This window comes from Hippoglossus stenolepis, chromosome 12 (genome assembly GCF_022539355.2).
Source record: "Hippoglossus stenolepis isolate QCI-W04-F060 chromosome 12, HSTE1.2, whole genome shotgun sequence".
In the NCBI taxonomy this organism is placed as follows: domain Eukaryota; kingdom Metazoa; phylum Chordata; class Actinopteri; order Pleuronectiformes; family Pleuronectidae; genus Hippoglossus; species Hippoglossus stenolepis.
In genome coordinates, this window is record NC_061494.1 from 7,651,831 (window position 1) to 7,673,656 (window position 21,826).

The 21,826-nt window shown below is 42.0% G+C and overlaps 1 protein-coding gene across 2 annotated transcripts in view; it reads right to left on the reverse strand.

The window, feature by feature from the left end:
• ptk7b (protein tyrosine kinase 7b) overlaps positions 1-21,826 on the reverse strand; it is a 79,293-nt gene that overhangs the window by 25,067 nt on the left and 32,400 nt on the right. For both annotated transcript variants that reach the window (XM_035173353.2, XM_035173352.2), the window contains exon 2: positions 450-746. In XM_035173353.2, the coding sequence (XP_035029244.1) occupies positions 450-746 (297 nt within the window). The remainder of the gene's footprint in view (positions 1-449; positions 747-21,826) is intronic.

A 21,826-nucleotide genomic window follows, 5' to 3' on the forward strand; every position in this document is an offset into this window, starting at 1 on the left:
GACTGACTGAAAACCCTGCAGCAAAGAAGGGCAGTGTTAATCTTAACCTAAATAATTATATAGCTACAAGGGAAATGACTCTGTTGAGTAGTTTCCAAACAAAAGCCTTTTGAGCGTATACGGGAAAAGAGTGTTACACAACGCAGAAAAAAGAAAAAAAAAAACAGTACAAGCAACAAGAAACACATGCTGGGTGGCACACATATCCAGTTTCCTTTGGAGAGAGGGAGATGAAGCCACAAAGAACAAGGCAACAAGGTGGAAACATTCCTTCAGCTCATACTACCTGTCATCGTATACTGCCACTTTTGTTTTGCGTTTTTGATCCAGAAACTGGACGCACATCCTTGTTTGCCATTATGAAACCCTGTCAGCTGGCAAATTTTCACTCAGGAAATCAAAGGGGCTATTTTTCTTTTTCAGAATGAGGCTTGAAATGAAACACTCACACTTGATATTGAAGGAGGCATTGGTGGAGTGGAGTGTCTCTCCCGTGGCCGCGTTTTCTACGACGCACTCAAAGTTTCCTGCGTCCAGCTGACGATCCACCGCTGTGAACTTGAGGTTGCTGCCCTCCTGGAAGAGCCTCTCGCTGTTCTCCAGGCGCTGGCCATTGTGGAGCCAGCCGTAGCTGATGTCGGCCGGATCGCTGACCTCGCAGCGTAGCATGGCGCTGCGGCCATGCAAGGCATCCTGGGACTTGGGCTCCTTGGTGAACTGGATGGCAGCAGCCTGGATGGACAGAACTGGAACGGAGAGGGTGGAAAAAAAGGGAGAAAGGGGGGAAAGTAAATGACAGAGGGTTAGGATTGGGCTGCTGTTAACATTTTACTGCTTTTTCCGTTCATTAAGTGTGCACCATAGCAACCACTTAGCCGTGTGGAGGAATGTGGTGTTTAGACACTAATGGCTTACTGTGAACTATTTTGTCGTAAAAGTATCAGACCCAACGCGGAGAAAATCCCTTTTCTCATTAGTGACTAATCTGACACACACACAAACACACAGTCATATTCAATCAGCTCAGTGAGACACGTATCCCAAACAAGACACGATGTGCTGCACACACATCCTCACGCACACTTGAATCTTTTATTTCCCTCATGTGGACACGTTTTCTGCTCCAGTTACCCACATGTCACTGGAGGAAATGGGTAGAGTGACTTTCACTAAACATGAGTCACAAATCAACTCAATTCTATTTTATTGTGACACAGTCACAGTATTTGTGAGAGGCGATATGGTCATGATATGCAAAGGCAGGAAAGAGGAAATAAATTAAATCAGAAGCATGGAGTCACATTGCCGTTAGCTAGAGGTGCATGTTTCTGTTTCAAATTGTTACAAGTGGTCGACTGATATGGGTTTTTCCAATGGCTGATGCTGATAATCAGGATGGTGATATTATATTGTTTTTAATTTAGCAAATAATGAAATATAAAGAAATTATAATAAAAAATTTGACACAAAATTGCTGAACATTTACTAAACACTAATATTATATTCTCTTGAACACAGAAAATACAATCTGTTTTAGCAAGTCTGCAAAAAAAAAATATATATATATATAAATATATAAAAAATATTTTACTGAAATGTTTACTTAACTTCTGCAGACATTTACTTTTTACTCTTACACTTTTTAATGCTATATATTCACTGGGCAGCCACAGCTTCAATGAGAATAGGGTAGCAGTGCAAATATGATCATCTTTATCCAAATCTTGCGTTCCAAAACGACAATGTAAAGACACTTTTTATTCCAATTACGTTCACACAGCTCTTTTGATTGCTGCTGATTAGAACATTTTTATTGAGACACAGGAGGAGTCTCATTGGCTGCTCCATCTTCACTTCCTGTTCGCTAAACCAACACAATGAACATCAGTAGCCATCTCCATAGTTTATCAAGCCAGGCCCTCATCTGCACAATGTTATCATGTCAGGCTTTGTGATCATAAGGAACGGTTCATCACTGGAGTCGATTGAACATACCTACACCTGCGGGATAGTGTGTGTGTGTGTGTGTGTGTGTGTGTGTGTGTGTGTGTGTGTGTGTGTGTGTGTGTGTGTTCGTTCGTGGCCTCTGGCAGGACTGGAGCCAAGTAAAAAGGGATCTTTCACTAATGTTTAATCAAGAAGCCTGTTGAAGATGAGCCAAGGGTAATCCCTCCATCTCTGACCCTCCTCATCCCACTGCTCCCGTCCTCCTGCTGCCTGTGCATCTCTTCATCACCTCTGCCTCAGCAGCAGGTGGCACGAGCTGACAGACAGGCAGCAGAAAAAGAAAAAAAAGACGCAGCGAGACAGAGAGGCAGAGGTACAGGTCAAACGAGACATCTAGTGAGGCTGTGGCAGGGTGGGACAAGGATAAATACGTTTGCCTTAAATGCCCCCTTGCCTTAAATCTCAAAGTCTGATCTTCTTTTATGCAAAGAAACACAAAAATACAAACAAAATAAATAAATAGTGGAAAAATAACTAACATAGCAAGGCAGTTTACAACACGTCACAAGGCTCACGTGGAAACCTATTATTTTGCAGATATAAACCCAGCTAATAATACTCATTCTGAATAAATGTAATGGGCGAGCATGCAGGGCCATTTCAAACAGCTTGGAGAGGTTAGAGACCACCGGCCGTCCTCCAGAATCTAAACACTGGGTCACAAAATGACACCTTTTCAGGGTGAGGATGAGGACCACATCATCCAAATAGCATAACAAAAATCCCATCTACCGTTGCATGCAAGGTAGTTAAGTACCAAAATAAATATGCAGTATCAGGTGTGTTATCATACAACACACTATGGTGAAAAGTAAGAAGATACCGTTGATACGCTGATAAAACCATCACTATTCTGATAAGAAAATCACTAAAACATTAGCAACAACACAGGACACAATAGCAAGATGTAATGTAAACTACAACCACCATTAAAATGTTGTCACACAATGGTCCACTGACGCATCCAATGATGGACAGTTGCAGATTTCCATTAAAAACACACAGACACTTCCAGTCCTTTCAAACCCTCTCACAAGGTCAGTGCGTCTCTGAGGTCGCTGGAGTGAGCTGAGAGAGAAGTGATGTCGTTATGTTCCCAGGGAACAAGGACTTTCCCAACAGCAATGAGATGAACATAAATCTGATCAAAGCAGTTCATGCAATGCTTCTCTAAAGTGACTGAACATGTTGAACCTTCACATCTGCCCAACATCTGTCACCCTTTCTCGCAAATGTCATACAGAACTCTTGCACTGACGGCTCATTATAAACCACTTATGTATGGGTTCACTTATCCCTTATAGATCTACACATTTATGTGAACACAAGTCATAAGCTAAAGGTTGTTACACTTGAGTTGACTGGTTAAAATAATAAGAAATAAGGAAACAATGACAACGCTCCAGTGTTATATTTTTTGTCCACCATGCTTTTGTTTTTAATTTCCCACCAGGTCTGCCAGCAGAGACGATCGATGGGGTCTTCGGGGAATCCTACGGGGAGGGTAATATTTTTTTCATGGACACAGTGTATTACAGGTCACAGACACATTGGCCTTTCTTTCAGCTGTAAATACACTGTGGGAAAGAAATTTACAGGGGGGCTCCACTATACCTGCCAGATGATTGATTTCTACTTCACTGCATCAGGGTTAAATGTCTCACTTGGGATGAAACCTCACCTCTTAACCTCAATTTGTGCCACTTCAGCTGATGTGGCAACCATCTCGCTTCATTTCCCCACATAGATTTGAAATCTAATCACAACTTATTTTGTTCTTGGGTTTTTTTCTAGGTGATAATCGTGGACTGAAGTTTGCAGCCTAACTCACAGTGACCTACGTTTTCTTTTATTCGTAATCCAATAAATACGAATAGAAATGTTGCAATCTGAGTTTGTTCTGAAAATTTGCAGTAGGAGATGGCGTTGGCGTTGAGCAGTAAGAATGATTTTGTGGTCCTCTCACTTGATGAAAAAAGAAAAAGAAAGCACAAGCCCATCTAATCCTTTGTCAGGAGTAAGTACATCTTCTGATTGAGGAGCTACGAAAGTATCCCAATTACCTCCAAGTCTAATTGTCAGTGGTCTAGTTTGATACGCTACCAGCACTGAGATTGCATATTAAAAAGAAGAAAACAAAGTCCTGTGACCCAATTCAGTTTCTCAAAAGTCAGGATTTGATGCTTTTCTCTACTTTGTTTTATATATTTGAGTTCAAGACTGACACAAGATGTTTCACATTTCAAGAACTAACACTGAATTTATCAATCGAAACGAGTATTCAGGAGTCAATGATTATGACATTATACATAGCCTGAGTTCATGAATCATTCTTTCTTCATCTGAGCTAAACTCCACATGATTTATTAGACACAGGATTGTTACAACTCCTCTTCTGTACGACCGACTGGTCTCGAACAATTCCCCGAAGAGGCCGTGAATTTGTTCCATCTGTGGAAAACTGGGATAAGAGGCAGCAGATGGGTTGGAAACTCCAGCAGAGACATCCCCAACATCCACCTCAATCAATCCATCAAGTGATGTTCACAGACAGCGCTCTGCCTCAGCGCCAAACCTACAGCTGGGCCGCGAGGTAGCGCGCCAACTCCCATCACAGCGAGCCTCCTCTGTACACTGGTGTTACGAGCTTCGGTGGGAGCGCTGCGGAGGCGTGGCATGCAGTTGATGGTTTCATTTGAGATGCATGATGACATGCAGTGGTGTGTGTGTGTGTGTGTGTGTGGATCTTAGCTGCCAGAGGGAATGACTTCCGGGAAAAGTCCCGGCAGAGACAGTGTGAGTAGATAAGGTGTTTTCACATACCACAGGATGACAGACGAGAGAGTGAGGGAGAGTGAGGCTCACTCTATCACATCTTAGGGAAATCTGCCAAGTTTACTGTACTGTTCAAACAGAGACGGCACCGTGACCTACATCTCCAACACACACACACACACACACACTCTCTCTCTGCAGCCCTTCCTATCCAACACTCAAACAGACACACAAAGACTTGAAGCGCGCACGCACGCACGCACGCACGCACGCGCCTCTACCACCATCACATCGTCACTCAGCAACACACATTCTACAGAAGATTTATCCGTCCGACCGAATCAATACAGTTAATTTAGGCCATGCTTTGTCAATGAGTCACACGCTGGCTGAAGGGAAAGAGACGCTTGGATCTACACAGTGACATTTCAGAGAGATAAGCGGGGCCAGTGCTATCCTCACTCCTGCTGAGGGCCCTTCACAGAGAGAGCAGTTGAAAGGGAGAGTTTCAGATACAGTGGGAAACAAACAGAGATAAGAAAGAATGGAGGAATGGGAATGTTCTTGTCACAAAAACTCAATTCAATGCAAAGGATGTTGAAAAGGAGTAATGTTAAACTAACAATGGCACAAAGACATTGAAGTAAAATGAATTATTAAAAGGTATGCTGTGGACTTTTTTGCCCCTAGTATCACTGTGGAGGTGTGGTTTTTTTTTGTCTTTTGTTTTATGGTATTTTGCTGGGTGACAGCTGGTGGAAGTTATGTGCCAAGACTTGTAAAGACGTGCAAAGACATGCAGGAATACACCCAGCAGTGTAAGAATAAAGCCAGTAAACACCAATGTAAACAATAATTAATTTTAATAGATAAGTGTCCATGGGGGAAGAAAATAGACTAAGTTGTTAGACCTCAGGTATACAATTTAACAAGAAATCATGAAACAGCACCTTTAAGTTTTAAAATTCATAATTTTCTAATTGATTAATAGGTAGATTCGGAATCCAAAAAAATATTTATCTTATAAAATGTGAGAAAATATATTAATCTTTCAGGGCTCAGGGTGATATTTTCTGATTAACAGCTTTACCTGCCCAACAATCCAAAGTTCTTGAGCAACAAATCTCACATACTAAAGGCTGGATAAGTTACTGTGGACCAACTTATTGATTAATCAAATTTTTTTTTTTCAGTACTATTGAAATATTTTTAATTTAAGTAAAAGAAAGTGGAATCTAGATCAATTTTAAAAAGCTGGTGAAAAATATTACTCTCATTCAGTGAGCCTCTCTCCTTCCCAGGTTAATAAACACAAAAGACAGAAAGAGTCCCGGCTCTGATTCCAATCAATACGCACTTACTGGAAAAAGCTTAGAACAAACACACTAATGCACCCGAATGAGCAGCAACAGTCATGCAATATTAATAGTTCTACACTTTCAAAACAGTTTGAGTTTCCCTGGATTTCGATCCAGGTATCTGGAAATAAGTTGAAAGAGACAGAAAGTGGGTTAAAGGCGCAGGGGGAAACTGCTGAGAGGGGGAAAATATCTGCACACGGGGATTCTCCTCCTCAGCTCGCTGCACTGCCGACCCCATTAAGCCGGGCTCGGCTGTCGGGGCTGTCAGGTGCAAGTCGCCTTAAAGCCGGCCTGACAGCCAGAACCCACCGTAATGGGCTCCTCAGCAGCCCACGTCTCTCTTTCACAACATCGCTTGCTGGCACAGGCAGAGAGAGGTGTCAGAGCGGAATCAAATTTCACAAGAAACTATACTGTGACGCCTTATCAACTTTCAGCATAGATCGCAGGACGCACAGTCGGGGTCACAGACAGAGGGTCTGTGGGTAAGTCTAATCTCTTACTGAAGGTCATTAGGGTTTATCCATCATTTTTGACATTATTAAGAGAGACAGTATCTGCAGGTCACACATTCACCTCGGATCTGTTATCAGCTGCTGGGCCTGAAGCCAGAAATCTGACAGTTTTTATTGGCAGCCACAAAAATAATCAACACCAATATTCATGAAACAAGACAAATTTATGTCTACAACCCGTAGCTCCAACATGACATTAACCCGAGCAGCACATCTGAAAAATTCATTATTGATTGATTTTATTGGTTGTAATAAACTGAAACAACCGCTGGAACAAACTGATTCAACAATTTTTTTCTAGGCTGTCAGCTCATCATCAGTCGACTGTGATTCTTCAAGTCAAGCGTTTGTTTTCTCCACCAAGAACAACAAGAAGGTTATGTTTTCATTCCTCCCTGTTTGTTTGATGGTAGGTTGGTTTATTTGTAAGCAAGATTACAGAAAAACTAGGAGACGGATTACCATGAAACTTGGTGGAAGGATGTGGGCAGGATCAGGGAGGAAAGCATTAAGTTTTGGTGCGAATCCAGGTCAGGGGTTGGATCCACGATTATTTTCTTCACTTTATTGAATTAAAGTGTTTTTCAACATTTCCTTGATGAAGTTTTTCTTTTTCTTTCTTCAGACGGTGTGCAGATTACTTCAGCTGTACAATGAACTCCAACACAGAGAGTTGTGCAACTATTATCATTCTGTATTCAAATTTACTCTGACATTATTAAATTGTTAATACTGATCAAGACATAATGAAGAATTTTTTTTTTTCAGTTCCTTTGTCTTGTACATTATGGATACCTTCAGTCCACCTTTGAGCATCAATCTCAAAAATCAATCTTTGCTCACAGCTCAAGTCATAACTGTGATGAGGGGTCAGAAATCTGAAGAGAAGGTACAATGTGATCAATCACTCAGTCGTCACTGGCAGATTATATTTGATGATATAAGGTTAGAGCTCATACAACACACTGTGTGCTATGCAGCAGTCTCTGTCAAGGATTATGATAAATGTTACATAAAAAAAAAAGGATTTTAAATGCAGGCTTTGAGCCAGGGTGGCTACTACATGATGCATCTTTATTCCTGTTTTATACTGAGCCTGCAAATGTCATAGGGGAAACGACATGTATGATTTAGATAATTTCAAGAAATATATTTTTACCTCTTCACTAGAGTTACGGGATAAAATGTATTTTATGGGATAATGATATACATGTCATATGTATAATACATTTGATGTGGATAATACATCAGAAGTCATCTGCATCCTAAAAACATAGCTTCTGTAGCGCTTCTTAAATGTTTACTGCCATGTGGATTAGAAGAAAGTAGGATATCAAATATAAAATGTGATATCAAATCAAGTGCATTAATTAGCTATCTGTGTGTTATTTATTTAAGAGCATAAATCAATAATTCAAGAGGATAAACAATAATGCACACAAATTATTAAATTGTGTTCACAAATAACTTCAAGAGCTGAATTTATCAAATTGCGTCCATGAATTAATTCTATAAAATAATCCACTAATCATGCACTTGGACCACATTGTGATGTTGTGCCTTAAAAAACAACAAATCTAATTGTTTTTGCATTTAGTACTTGGGCAAACTGAATATTACAACAGTGCACAGTGAAATCACTCCGTTTGTCAAGTCAGTCATCAAGTGTCAGGTTAGGACTTCAAACTTTCCGCAGACTAGTGAACGAGCCTCATGCCAAAGATGAACTGAGGGTAAGGGTGGGTGAGGAAAATCCAGGGAGGAAGGGGAGAGGGTAAAAAAAAATGTTTCATCACGTACGATGAATGCTCAGGGAGACAGAGTTGTTTGAAAGGAGAAAGATGTGTAATGCCAGCATGCAGGCCTTGCAGCCGAAGAAACAGGTGAAGCAGAAGGAAGTGCTGCTGAGGGAAATCGAAAGGCTGAAAAATGTTCTGCAATGCGTACGAGCCCCGCAAGCCAGAGAAAAAAAATGAGGGCGAGGGAGAAGGAGAAGCTCAGGGAGGAAGAAGAGGATGAAAGAAAACGCTCATCACTCACGAATCAAGAGATTGTTATAAGGATATATTAAAGCAAAGAGGTAACCATCACTAAAATAATAATAATGATCAACTGGTGATGTCGGAAAATGTAAAACCCCTAAAGACTTGTAACCCATCTGATGAAAAAATATGCAACACCCACACAATAAGGAATATTTCTAATCTGTTTTAAGTTGCACCTCAGAATCAAAACAAAAGATCGTTAAGGCTGTCTGCATAGGACAGAGCTGTGACTTGGGAAACTTTATTACATCTTTATTTTATTTCATTCTATTCATCCAGATGGTTAGAAGAGTTTGAGGCTTCTTTAAATACTTCATTCTATTCATCCAGATGGTTAGAAGAGTTTGAGGCTTCTTTAAATACCTTCAGTCCAGTGGTCAAAATAACAAACACTTTATGGATGCATTCTGAATAAGAGCCCAAAAAAACATGATCAGGAGAATTTCCCATATTAAACTCATGTGATACTTTGGGTTTCACAGCTCACACACAAACACCATGAAGAGAAACATCCGCTTTAAAACAAAGACGGCTCAGAGCCGACAGTTTCACCCCGAGTCGTCCATTATCTATGGACAAGAAGGAAAATCAATATCCAGATAAGATAAACTGATTGATGTTAATCGCCACAAGCTTTCCCTGTGCAGGTAGAACAGTTATATTAAATAAGAAAAAAGATGGTTCCGAATTGTATTTATAAAAATCAGAGCCTTAATTCGGTCGAAGTTGAACACAGTTTATAAGCTGACGTTATGTTATCAGTGAAGCGGCTGTAATCAGTACTGTGTGTCTCCACCAGGTCATCACACACCACAGTGTTATCTCTGAAACCTTCTCTAAACAAACTGCTGCAGGGCGACGACAACCAGTGACGACACGCAGCACTGAGGTTAAAGGGGGAGTCGGCCGCACATGCACAGACACAAACAGCAGCTCCCACAAACGCTTGGCACCAGTCACACCCGTTGCAGGAGCTCAAATAGCCCCTATATGTGGGAGTGGTTCAATAGCCTCTCGGCGGACCGTGTCGAAGCGGGACAGCTGCTCTGAAACGTTTCAGGGTGACGGGATAACAGAGCGAAGAGTCTCTGAATCGCAGAGATGAGCGTTGCTGCCGGGGCGTGAGACAGTGATTGGAACGTTCGGCATGGCTGCCATCAGATGTTTATCTCCACACCTTGCACTGAGTGACACATAATTCTCCGTCACACATTAAAGTGCTGCAGATATTTGTTAAATACTTTGTTGGCAAATCCAGCAATCTATGAAAAAAAAACACAATCCTATGAAGACACGACTCAACTACCACGCATGAACACTTTGTTTGTTCATCTCCCAGCAAAATCGACATAACCCAATTAAGGGTAAAAGCAGCAGGAGTCCATAACACCCCCCCCCCCTTTACTCAAACTTGCACACGGACAGCAGACAGTGCAGCTTCAAAAGAGTTTTTTTAAAATAGGGAAGAAAAGGAGTGGCTCAGACACAATTTGACTTCTTCAGATTGGATCAATTATTAACAACTCAGAGTTCACATAAGATCTGAAAGAGAGCCTGGCACATTTGGAGGCAACATCTTTAGTTGATGTCTATCCGAGGGTCAGACAGGGGCCTACTCGATGACTGGAAAAACATGTCATAAATTTTTCAACACACAAGGATGTGCAGCGAGGGAACACTGACGAAAACCACTCTCTCTTTAAAAGCATCTAATTTAGCAGCTGCTGTAATTTCAGCTCTGTCCTGTTCACAGAGTTGAAGGCGGCTCTTTACATTGTACGAGTCTGCTGCCCTCGAGTCCTGTGGAAAAAAGTCTAGATTTAAAATCAGAGTGGAACTTCGGGTAAGAAAATGTGCATATCTTTATTTCCAGCAATTGAGCAATCAGTGCAGATTCTGTCTGCTGCACTGGAATGCCAGGCTAACAAGATTAGCTTCCCTGCCAGGGTGGATGTCAAACAGAGAGAAGAGGAGGAAACAAGAGGAGAAACGACGAGCGGTGTGGCGAAACTGATACGAGTCAAAGTCTCAAATTAGTTTGAACCTCCTGGGAAGTAGCTGTAAATACATTTTCAGTACCAAGTGAAATATGGTCCTGATATTGTAAAGAAGGTTGGCAGTGAATACCTGATCAGATTACTCAACTATCTGATCAGAGTATTCATAACCTAAATCATATTACTTAGTGAACAGTGGTGCTGTAACAAATGTCATGTCTACTGTGGCATTTCATTGTTTTCCACGTAATCTAAGTGATTGGAAACAAGCTCATAAGTCAAACACTTTTAAAATGAGACATATTCTGCTCATATTAATATTCATAATAAAAATTAAAAAAGGTTTCCCTGCTCGAATGTTCAGAAAACACATCCCTTTCCCCAAACTGTCCTTTGCTGCAGCCTCTGTCTGAAACATTCTGTTTAAGCTCCTGTCTCTTTAAGGACCCCCTCCTTGGAAAGCCCAGTCTGCTCCGATTGGCCAGCTGGCACACTCTGTTGTGATTGGTCAACCGCTTCCGGCATGTGTAGGAAATTAGTCTCCACTCTCACTTTGCCCGGCTTTGTAATGAGGTGTGTCGGACTAGCCAATGAACATGCACTACTCAAATGTTGCTCGTCGTGAGGTTATCACATGATGCAGAAGTATGGCCTGGACTACTGAGGTGTTTCAGGAGCTTCAGGATCAGTGCTTTCTGTTCAACTTTGCAGAACTTTTATAATACACGTAAAATCTTAACACTAAACGGAAGAAAAACAATGAGAAAACATCGTACGCCTCCTTTAAGGCTTATTTAACATAAACCCATTTCCCTGAAATCAGGACAGATGTGCAAGCTTGGATGATTGTCACATTGACATTTGCAGAGAGGCTGATCTGTCACTGTGCTTGTTTTTAAAACCTGAAGCGAAATGTCAGTGGAGAAACTGTGACAGATTAATCCTCAGTTGGTTGAGTTTGTGGAGTGAGATGTCAGAGAGATAAAATGGAGTGGTAACGAAGAGCATGGGAAGCACCGAGCTTTCATGGCCTGTCAACAAAGAACTGGATGCGTGTCTGTGTGATTGCGTGTTTGAGTTTTCCACTGACTGAGTTGCCTCCCCTGGCTGTTTCCTCGAAAACTGGTTGGCAGAAGATGTTTTATTAGATTGACAGGTTTTTATGGTTTATGGTCTCGTAAACACAATGGAAAAACCCGAAAGAGCATAAGACAGGTAAGTCAGCATGATATACTGCGCTCGTATTTATTGACACTACAATGTGATGGCAAATCAAAACTTTAATTCCTTTGGCACCAAAAAACAATAAAGACAAACATGTATTAGGCATAAGTGTGTGTGGTAAAAGTTAATAACAGACCAAAAGATTTTTTCTGTGCTTTAAAGTGAGACAAAAAAAACAAAGAACAGTTAACACAAACAGAGGAGCTAAACTAGAATACTGACGTCAAAATGAGCTCATCTTGCGAAATGTGCATTTTTCATGCTCTGCCGCTCTCCTGGTCAGTGTTTTCAACAATGCTGTGTGTCAGCAATAGTTTGCCATTTCTAAACGTGAATTTCACAGAGTATTCAGCAGTGCATGAAGCTGAAATGCCGCCAAAACACAGAGGTCAGGTTGCCTCATTTAGCTTGACAGCAGAGACGTTAAACAGGACGGAGTTAGACCAGGTACATGTCTCTGTCAAACCGTTGTAGCGGGAGTGACGGTTTGGTTCACCACAGGCTGATGTCATTAGTCAACACGCTGGGCGTCTGTGGACTTAACTTGGTTCTAGAATTATTTTAAGCAGGAAAATCACGTTGCAAATAATAATAATGTTTTATTTATGTGGCACAAGATTGAGAACAAAGTGATTTCCAAGAGTAAAAGAGACTTGCTCCCTCACTCTACTACTTTCTTTGCTTTTATCCTTTTCTTTTGCCTTTACTTTTTAATAATCTTTATTCTATTTGCGGTCTTTAATTTTAAATTATATTACATGACTTTGCTTTTTGTCTCTGAGGTTTTGTTTTCTAGTCTTTTTTTGTCCTCTTTGTGAAGAACTTTACAACGGCAGTTATTAACTAAAACATATTTCAATTACTGACCAATCAATTCAAAGTGACATATAATCCTTACATTTTAGAAGCTGCAGATACATTTATGCTTAGTTAAGAAAAATCTAAGGAATAGTTTGGGAAGTACTCTCTAAATATTAAGCTAACCAGCAGACGGTTAGTTTAGATTAGTTTAGCTTTATATAAACACTGGAAACAGGGAGACAGCTAGTCTGTCTCTGTCCAAAAAAATATGTTCAAACTCTGAAATAAATCAAAGTAACATGAAAGATCGAGTCCCTGCTGTCTCTTTTCATTAAGTACAGAAAACTGACCTCGGGTAGTATTTTATTCTCTGTGGGACATTACATCAGCCGAACACATCTCTGTGTTCATTCTGCTGCTTCTAATTGAAAACCATGTTCAAAGCAGCAGAGCCAGGATACCTCTTTACCAATGGCACCGGTATGCACACCCACTACCTTAATTCAATCGCTGCTCCTATTGTACCATGTAATTGCACTCTAGAAGGTTCAGACTCTGTAGTGTGACTTGCTCCTGTGCAAAGAGAGGACCTGGCTTATTATTACAAACCTCGCTGAGATCACTATCAGTTTGGAGCCGCTTCTCTCCATCTTACCACTGACAGCGGGGAGCGCACTCTGCAGCAGCTACACAAAGACCCTTCCCTCCCTTATTGCCAGGCAGCGATGGCATGGCAACCGGCATGCAATGTCTCCAGGTGGACCAGACCGCTCCATTCATTTTTGCATCGCTCTTTCTTCAAACTGTAGCAACAGTCACTGAGGAGGTGTGATGCCATTTTGACAACTAGCACTTAAAAATAGCTCTTCCATCAGAAACATGACACTGACCTCATTGTAGCTGCTTTTCTTCTTGAACAGAAATTCAATTTCATCAAAAACCTACATGACATGACATTTTGACAGAGGTATGTCACCTCTCTTATGCTGTCATGAAATGCCCCCTCATCACTGCCTACAAGTCGCTGCTTGCCGCCACACCTTTGAAATGAAGTGCTCCAAAGGGTCTGCGAGGCAGGAAAAATGCTAAAAACACTTGAGTTAAAGTGTGAGTGGGGGAGAGGTATAGGGGAGGGTGGGAGAAGGAAGCCTTGGTGCGTTCATCGCTTAATAAGCACACCAGGAGGTGGTGAAATTGTGAGCTGTAGGCCTCAACCTAACGCTGCTTCAGGTTTAACAGGCCACCCATCCGAGGGTATTACCGCCTCATTATGAGTAGTACTACGAGGCCTGCAGCAGGCTTCAGGCTGACGCTGGGATGAGGTTAACCACTGAGGTGGTGAGGATCATCATTATATAGCCAGCAGGAATTAGATACACCACCATAGCTTGGAGTTTAAGTCGGATAAAAATTCTCAGCCAAATGATTTGACATCAGGAAACTGATATTGTGGAAACAGTGTTTGTTTTGCTTTTCGAAATACCACTACTTGATAGATTTTGTGCACCTACTATTACAGTTTAGTTTCAATGTCACCAGTTTGTAAGAGCTGATATGTGTATATATATTTTTTCGATATTGATCGACGTTCAGTGTCTTCTTTGATCTTATTGCTGGGGTTATTTAACTTTAACGCAGGACATCACAATGTCACGCTATTCCTTGTTATCGTATGAGGTTTAAATGACGTTTCACTTAGAGTGATGGAGCCCCGGCACATGAAGAAGCCTATCAGAGAAAATGTGAGCCTCATCGCTCATCAACACTACCCCCAAACACACACACACACACGTCTATCCCTCTACACCAGGCTTCATAACTGTCATGCTGTATCTAAAATAGAGACATGTGAGCGTGGCCAGCTCTCACCTATTTTCAACACCCACTCATAAGAGGCTGACTGTTGAAACACAGGCAGCCTAATGCATGTCAGTGTAACCCACGCACGCTGAGGACAGAACATGAGCTGACAAGGAGGGAAAGACGGAGAGGAACAGAGGGGAGAAAGAAGGACTGATAAGAGGTTATACAATTTGTCTGGAACGCCCAAACAATGACGATGAAAAACCTTTGCGGCGTCCACAGATCCCGATTCTGGCCATGAAAGGGGCCGTGGGTATTATGACCCATGGTGCACAGCAATCTGGAGCCACAGCCAACCCTTGCAGCTGTGCCCTTGCGAGACAGAATGAATATGGGAGCAATTATTAGATTAAGACGGATTAGGCTTTGCTCAGGTAAGGCGGGCCGGGCCTACCCTGTCTCTTTGGTCCTGAAAAATGGGCACTAATCCAGTAATGGGATCGTTTTAGAGGGAAAAGTGCAGCAGTGGAGAATAAAGGCCGCCATTTCTTCTACATACGTTTAGTTTTTTATATATATATATATATATACATACAACAAAGGCACCACACACACGGCAGACATGAAAGCCTAAAGCAAACTGTTTACACAAGTAAGTGCTAGAATTACCCTGCAGTGGGCATGTACAAAACTTAACAGAGGATTTAGTATCAAACTAAATATAAAGGAACACTAATATCAAACATCTGGGGTCACACTCTACAATATTTTTCCAGAATTATGAGCCAAAGATGGAAGATTAAGTCCAAGTGGAACAGGGGAGCTCAGCACTTTGTAGCCAGGTTGAACACGCAAGTCTGATAAATGTTAGAGACTAAAGTCTGCTGTGTAAGTGGGAGTCGGAGACGGGAGGCTGGCTGCACGGTTAAATCTCCCTCTGCAGGACACCGCCTCTACGCAGCACTGTGACAGATATGAGATCAAGCAGAGTTGGAAGATTTGGGATGCTGTTTCCAACTCTCCTGCCTCCTGAAATATGATCTATGAGGATGAATAACTTTGATGGATTAAACAGAGAAAGAGAGGGGGAGAAAATACCTCCACTGCACAAGCCAGAGCCAAACGTGCAGCCTTGGGACGTAAACCGTATATAGAGTGCAGCGTTCACAGGACAATACGTCTCCTAAGTGACAGAGCTGCTTTTCCCATCAACGGAGGTAATAAATGATGGTTCCTCTGCCCGCTCTGGCAGCAGGTGGGCGCTCAGTCCTTGGATGCCAGCGTCGGTCTCTTCTCTGCAGGCGGCTCTGGCTAACACCCGCAACTCTGCTATGTCCAGACATGAGTGCCAACCAGGAATGTGGTGGAACTCTACGAACCCTCAGCAAACTACACAGCATGAAGGAGAGTAAGGCGAGATAAGGAGGATGGAAGAAGAGAGGACAGAGTAAATGGTAGAAAGAAAAAAAGAAGACACTGACAGGATGAGGCCTGAACACTTGTTTCTGTCATTCAGATGATATGGTATTTTTTTACCAATTTGAGTCATTTGAGCTTTTGGCTTCATAAAAGGGTGAAAAAGAGGGTTTGTAAAAGTTGTCACTTTATTACCGACCACACTGAAAGAGATTGTGCGGGATATTAGAGTAGTCAATTTGAGAAGTCAATCCAGCGCCTACTGCGAAACTGAATTAGCATTTGTTGTTCTTTTACCTGAGGCTGACAACAAACACAGATAGATTACATGAAATAACGCAAGATGACTTTCATGATGCTGTAATTTTAACAGGCATTACTGCTGCTATGGTTACACCTGCCATCCACACTACTCCAGAGTTTTGGAACACCGAAGACAGAGAAGATTGGAAACAATCAGGAGAACACTGTCAGCAGTATTATCTTCCTGATTGGTTCTCGTCAGTCTCGACTCTACAACCAGCGGTAAATGCAAAACGTTGTTAACAGTCAGTAGCAGATCCGACTCATCCTAGGTCCAAGAAAAGAAATACCTCATCTTACTTTTCAACATTGTTTCTCTTTTGTAGTATTTTCTGAGAAACAAACTGCAGAGCAGGTAATCTGCTTCCCGTTTACACCAGGATGCATATGTAAAGTGTACGTGAATGATCACGAGATATACGTTTCCAGGTGTGCCGAAGTGAACACTGATGCGGAGCTAAAATGCTTGTGTAAACAGAAATCGTTTTAGGTTAAAAGCGCCATTTTAAAATTAAATCAGATTAATATGAATGTAGCGTGTGTGTGTGTCTCTATTAACAGATTCCGAAAGATGAAATATAGACATGGGTGGCCTCCAGGCCTTTCTGTATCTACCACTCCCTCCCGTCTTCCCACACACACACACACACACACACACACACACACACACACACACACACACACACACACACACACACACACACACACACACACACACACACACACACACACGCTGGCGAGAGGGGGGTCAAAGAAACCTGGCAACCAGGTTGTTTTCAGGACCAGTCAATTCTGTGGTGTAGATTTCCTAGCAGAGCTTGGCTGGCTGTGCAGAGTGAGCTCAGTGTAGTCACCAGAGTTTAATCAGCCACAACCTCTCTGGACAGACGTCTACTGTAACTGCAGTCGCTGCAGTCTCCACAGCTGAGAGAGAGCTCCCTGTGACCGTGGACCACATAGGTGCAACTGTGTATTTTTATGAATCTGTTGACTCTGTAAACACAGAGCAGAAGGTTTTAGTGGCAGATCTCCAATACAGCACACTTGTAGTCCTAAAGTGAGCCGGGATGCCGTTGCTTCAGTTTCTATAGTGATCATTAAAGGTGTGTTCCATCAATAAGATTCCATTCACTATTTACAAACTGCAATTTATTGAAATGAGCACGATGACAAAAGATCTATTAAAGCTGTAACTTAAACATGTTAACATGCAGGAGCAGGTCAGTAGAGTTGGCAACAACAAAAACTGCAGTTTGTCAATTCACTGGATTATAGCTACCACAACTGTATTGGGATATTTATTTCATCCACAACAGTAAACATTTGAACTAGAACCCAGTAAAGCACATAGCACAACAGTCTCTGTACGATTTTTTGAACAAGATCCATGAACTAAAAAATCTCTTGCAATATTAAAGAAAATGAAAAGAAATGCAGCATCCACCGCCTCATATAGATCCACATCAATAACGAATGGTTTCTTCACCGATGCCTCCTACCCCCAAGTCTATAGAAATCTGTTCAGTTGTTTTTGTTCAATCTTGCTGACAAACAAACAAACCAAAAAAAACTAACAGGGGAGAAAACATAACCTCCTTGGAGGAGATACCAACTACCCCAGCCTTCAAAACACACAACCAGGACCAAACAGTAAGGAAACAAATATCCAGCTAAAGGCGGACGTGACACACACAAGGAAGTAATTGTTGAATTAATGAGAAACTGTGTCATCTTAATAAAATCTGACAACAAAAACATCCCGTTATGAGAGTTAAAGAGCAGAAGTGAGTGGATCATTCCAGTGTGTGTTTCACATGCATCTGTTGCCCAAATGAATATAATTAGGCTCTATTATCTTTTAGATAAGCAAGTCATCCTGTGACATCATGTTTGCCAGCCAGCAGGGGGTCCATTTGCTCAGCCTGTATGTATCCATGTAGGGTACTGAGTGCAGTTTGAGTCTAGATGGACATGGAAGTGACTACAGCTCTATTCAGCCAATCTCTGACGCCATTTTATGAGGTGACGTGCTGAAAAAAAACCGGTGCGTTTTTCAGTGCTTCATTTCAGGCATTAAGTGCAAAAAACTTTTTTGGAAGGTCTGTGGTATTTGGGAGGTCTGTCAGGCTGCTCTTACATTAAAACATGCCTCAAGTGATTTGATCCTAATGTTTCCTTAATGTGTCTTAGGATGTAGTCTGTGTTGTAGTAAGAGCTGTCAACAGTGACTGGATTTCAAGACATATTTTAGTGCCAAGTGTTAACAGGACCACGGGGACTTCTCAGTATCAGCTGTTAAGTTCTTTGGGGGAGAAAAGTGTGGATAAGTATTCATTCCTACAAACTATTCAATTGAATTGAATTTCTTCCCTTGTTTTTAAGTATTTTTTCGAACCACCATGAAAAAAGGCATCCATCCCTTGGGTTAAGACAGGATTCAAATGTTCTGGAAACAATTTGACTTGGCTTTTTCCACCTCCACATGCATCTTTTATGCAGTGAGAGGAAAACCCCATTAGGGAGATATTTCTCTTTAGAATTTAAATGCTTCGATTCTGTTTCATCTGCCCTTTAGTGTATAATATTAAAGAGGAGATTTCAGAGTATGTGCCACTTTCAAATCTCATGGGATGACTGTGCGCGCACCGTAGGGGGTTCATGACATTTGCAGCACCTGGGATTATTTCAATAACAGAGGAATGGGCAGGATGTGGCAGACCCCCGGCATTTAGCTTTGAAAGCAGTGTTTGTATTAGAATTGTGAGCCTAGAACTGTGAGTAAGTGAGGACATTTTGGGGAAATGAGGCCGGTTCTCACTTTTTGACCCACATTCAAAGGACTGGGGGTTAAGACTTACAGAAGTACAGTGTTGTATGGTGTGTGTGTGTGCTTAATGTCTGTTTTTCTCCTGCTACACATCTCCAATGATTATTCTAGTTTAGTGGCCACGTGTATAATCTATGTTCTACTTAGCCATAAACCATTTACAGACTATCAAGTGGGTGCTCGCTGTAGTGCGGGGATACATACTGATGAAGGATAACTAACTGATCAGAGCGAGCGCAGATGAATCAAATTAAAGGCTGCAGCGAAGGATAATCTCTCAAACACACAGACCTTGCCCGATTTTCAGCCTTGACAAACAACTCCATCTTTCAAAATAAAATCATTCCAGGATGCGAGTATCTGCTAAATGTCTTTGTTGTAAAGTCTATTGTTACACAACCTGCTAACTTCATTCAAGCACTATGACAAAGCAGTCATTACTATATGGACGATCACACAAAGGCTCATGGATCCTGTTACTTGGCAACACGCGGTACTTGTCGTGTTTTCCACCCACTCAGGTTGATCTGTACGCAGTCAAGGTGATTATGTTGTTTCTGTGAACAATTCAAGAGCTCAGCACTCGCCCCTTCTTACCTCTGTGCTGAGGAAAGCACTTTGTGTTCCCACTGCTAGCACGCGAGAAATGAGGCAGCCCGAGCTGTATCAACCAAAGCCAGATTACTGTAGGCCCGCCACCTCATATGCACTGTAGATTAGGGGTCTCTGGACAGGAAATTAAATGTTTGGCCTCTCTGCGTTGTGGCGGGGAGAAGTGTTTGTCCAGGTACCGCACCTGTTGATAGGCATCTAGACACCAACAAAGCCAGGGCAAGGATCTGAGATAGAACAGGAAGACAGACTTCCTTGGGGATAAGTCTGAGCGATAAATGCCAACATGGGGGGGACTCATGTCAACTGGACTCACGTACCACCTTCCCCTTGAAACAACTAAAAGGCTCCAAGCTATCAGCAGGCCTTCACCTTCACACTACAGATGTTCCAGTACAACTTTTACCTTCCCGACATGAACTCTGATACCTGGACATTGCGCAATGGCAAATACTTAGAACTGATCCGATACCATTGCATTGAAAAAATATCAAGTTATATATTGTATTTTACCTTGTATGGAAGTAATATGTGCTATCATTGTTTTTTGGCCTGATTAAATGACAGAGCCTCTTATATTATCTAGTTTGACGGAACACACTAACCCTAACCCCCTAACCCTCCTGACATTTTAGTTATCTCTGGCTAATGCTTCACACTACTGGAAATCACTTCTTCTTCACCGCTCTTAAAACAGTACTTGTCAGTGGCAGCACAGCGCTACTGCCTATTTGGAGTGGCGAGGAAGAAGTGATTTCGGGGAGAAGAAGTTTGATCTGAGTGAAACTAATGTATTTTAAAGACGTGGTATTGAATCGGTACAGAGATGCACATGCTCGACAGATCATTTTCAGATGTATCAGAGGCATTTCCGATTCTGGTATCGGAAAATCTCTACTTCATACACAGCAAACATACATCATGATGTACAACCAAACAGTATAACAATCAACAAGCTAAAAGAAGAACCTACTTAAACAACACTGTGGTTTCCGTTTCTCTGCTGTCCTGGTAAAGGAGCCCCTCAGGAATAATCATCTATGGAAAACCATCTCGATTACATTTTATTCTTATTCCATAACACTTTTTCCATTACGCCTTTCCAGGAACCTACCCTTGATGGGGTGGGTTGATGTGAAGAGAAGGGATACCATTTGTCTTTCTACTCATCAGCCTCCAAGAAGAGGAAACACTTCAGAGCAGAACTGCAGCTGGTATCCATCTCTACATCTGTTCTGCAAATGTCCGTGTTGAATGTGTGTACTGACATTGGATGGAATAGAGGAACTGAGGCAGGAAAAGAGGGAGGAAATTCTTCAGAGAAACACAGAGAGACAAAGTGGAGGTTGTTTTTGATGCATGTCAATACGTCTGCTTATTTGCCTTTAAGCTTTCCATCCTTAGGGCTCATTCATGGCTGGGGTTCTGGCTGTGGTCGAGGGAGATCTGGGTGTATCCTGTGGATCAAATGGATAGCGTGCTCTCATCTGGATGGTCTGTTTCTGCTCAGGGCTCCGGTCTAATGAGGATGCCAGTGTATGGAGTTACAGACCGCAGCTAGGCCAGCGGTGATCCTGACCAGCCAAGTCAGGCTGCCTCCCCCCCCTCTACGCTCCAGGCTCAGTGGAGATTTCATGGTTCCACATCAGGAAAGTCTGAAGAAAAATAACTTTGTCGACTTGTTTAAGACATGACTGTTTTCTCTTTTCAGATAGAAAAAAGGGACTTATTCAAACGGCAGCACGTGGAAACCGATGGTTGTGACTGAGCCTTCAGGCCAATTTCTACCTTTGCATTGAACTGACACTGTATGTAAGGTAGCAGAGTTGGTGCAAAGCCATACATACCCCATCTTTCTTGACCTTAAACAACTGGATGTCTATGTCTCAGAATACAATTATCTCAGGATTAAAAGAAAAAGATGTAAACTTGGAAAGACATCAGGATTAGGGAGCTTTTGGCGATAAGTGCAGACACTGGGGTCGATGTGCTGTACATCACCCCTCACCTGAAAGTTTCAGAATTTTTCCTGTTGTGAACGTGCCTGACCCGCAGCAGAATCTCCTATTGTGTTCTTCATATGTGAAAGGCAAATTCTGGAAAACATCCGCACCCAATTTCCAAGCTTTTTCCAGAGGTC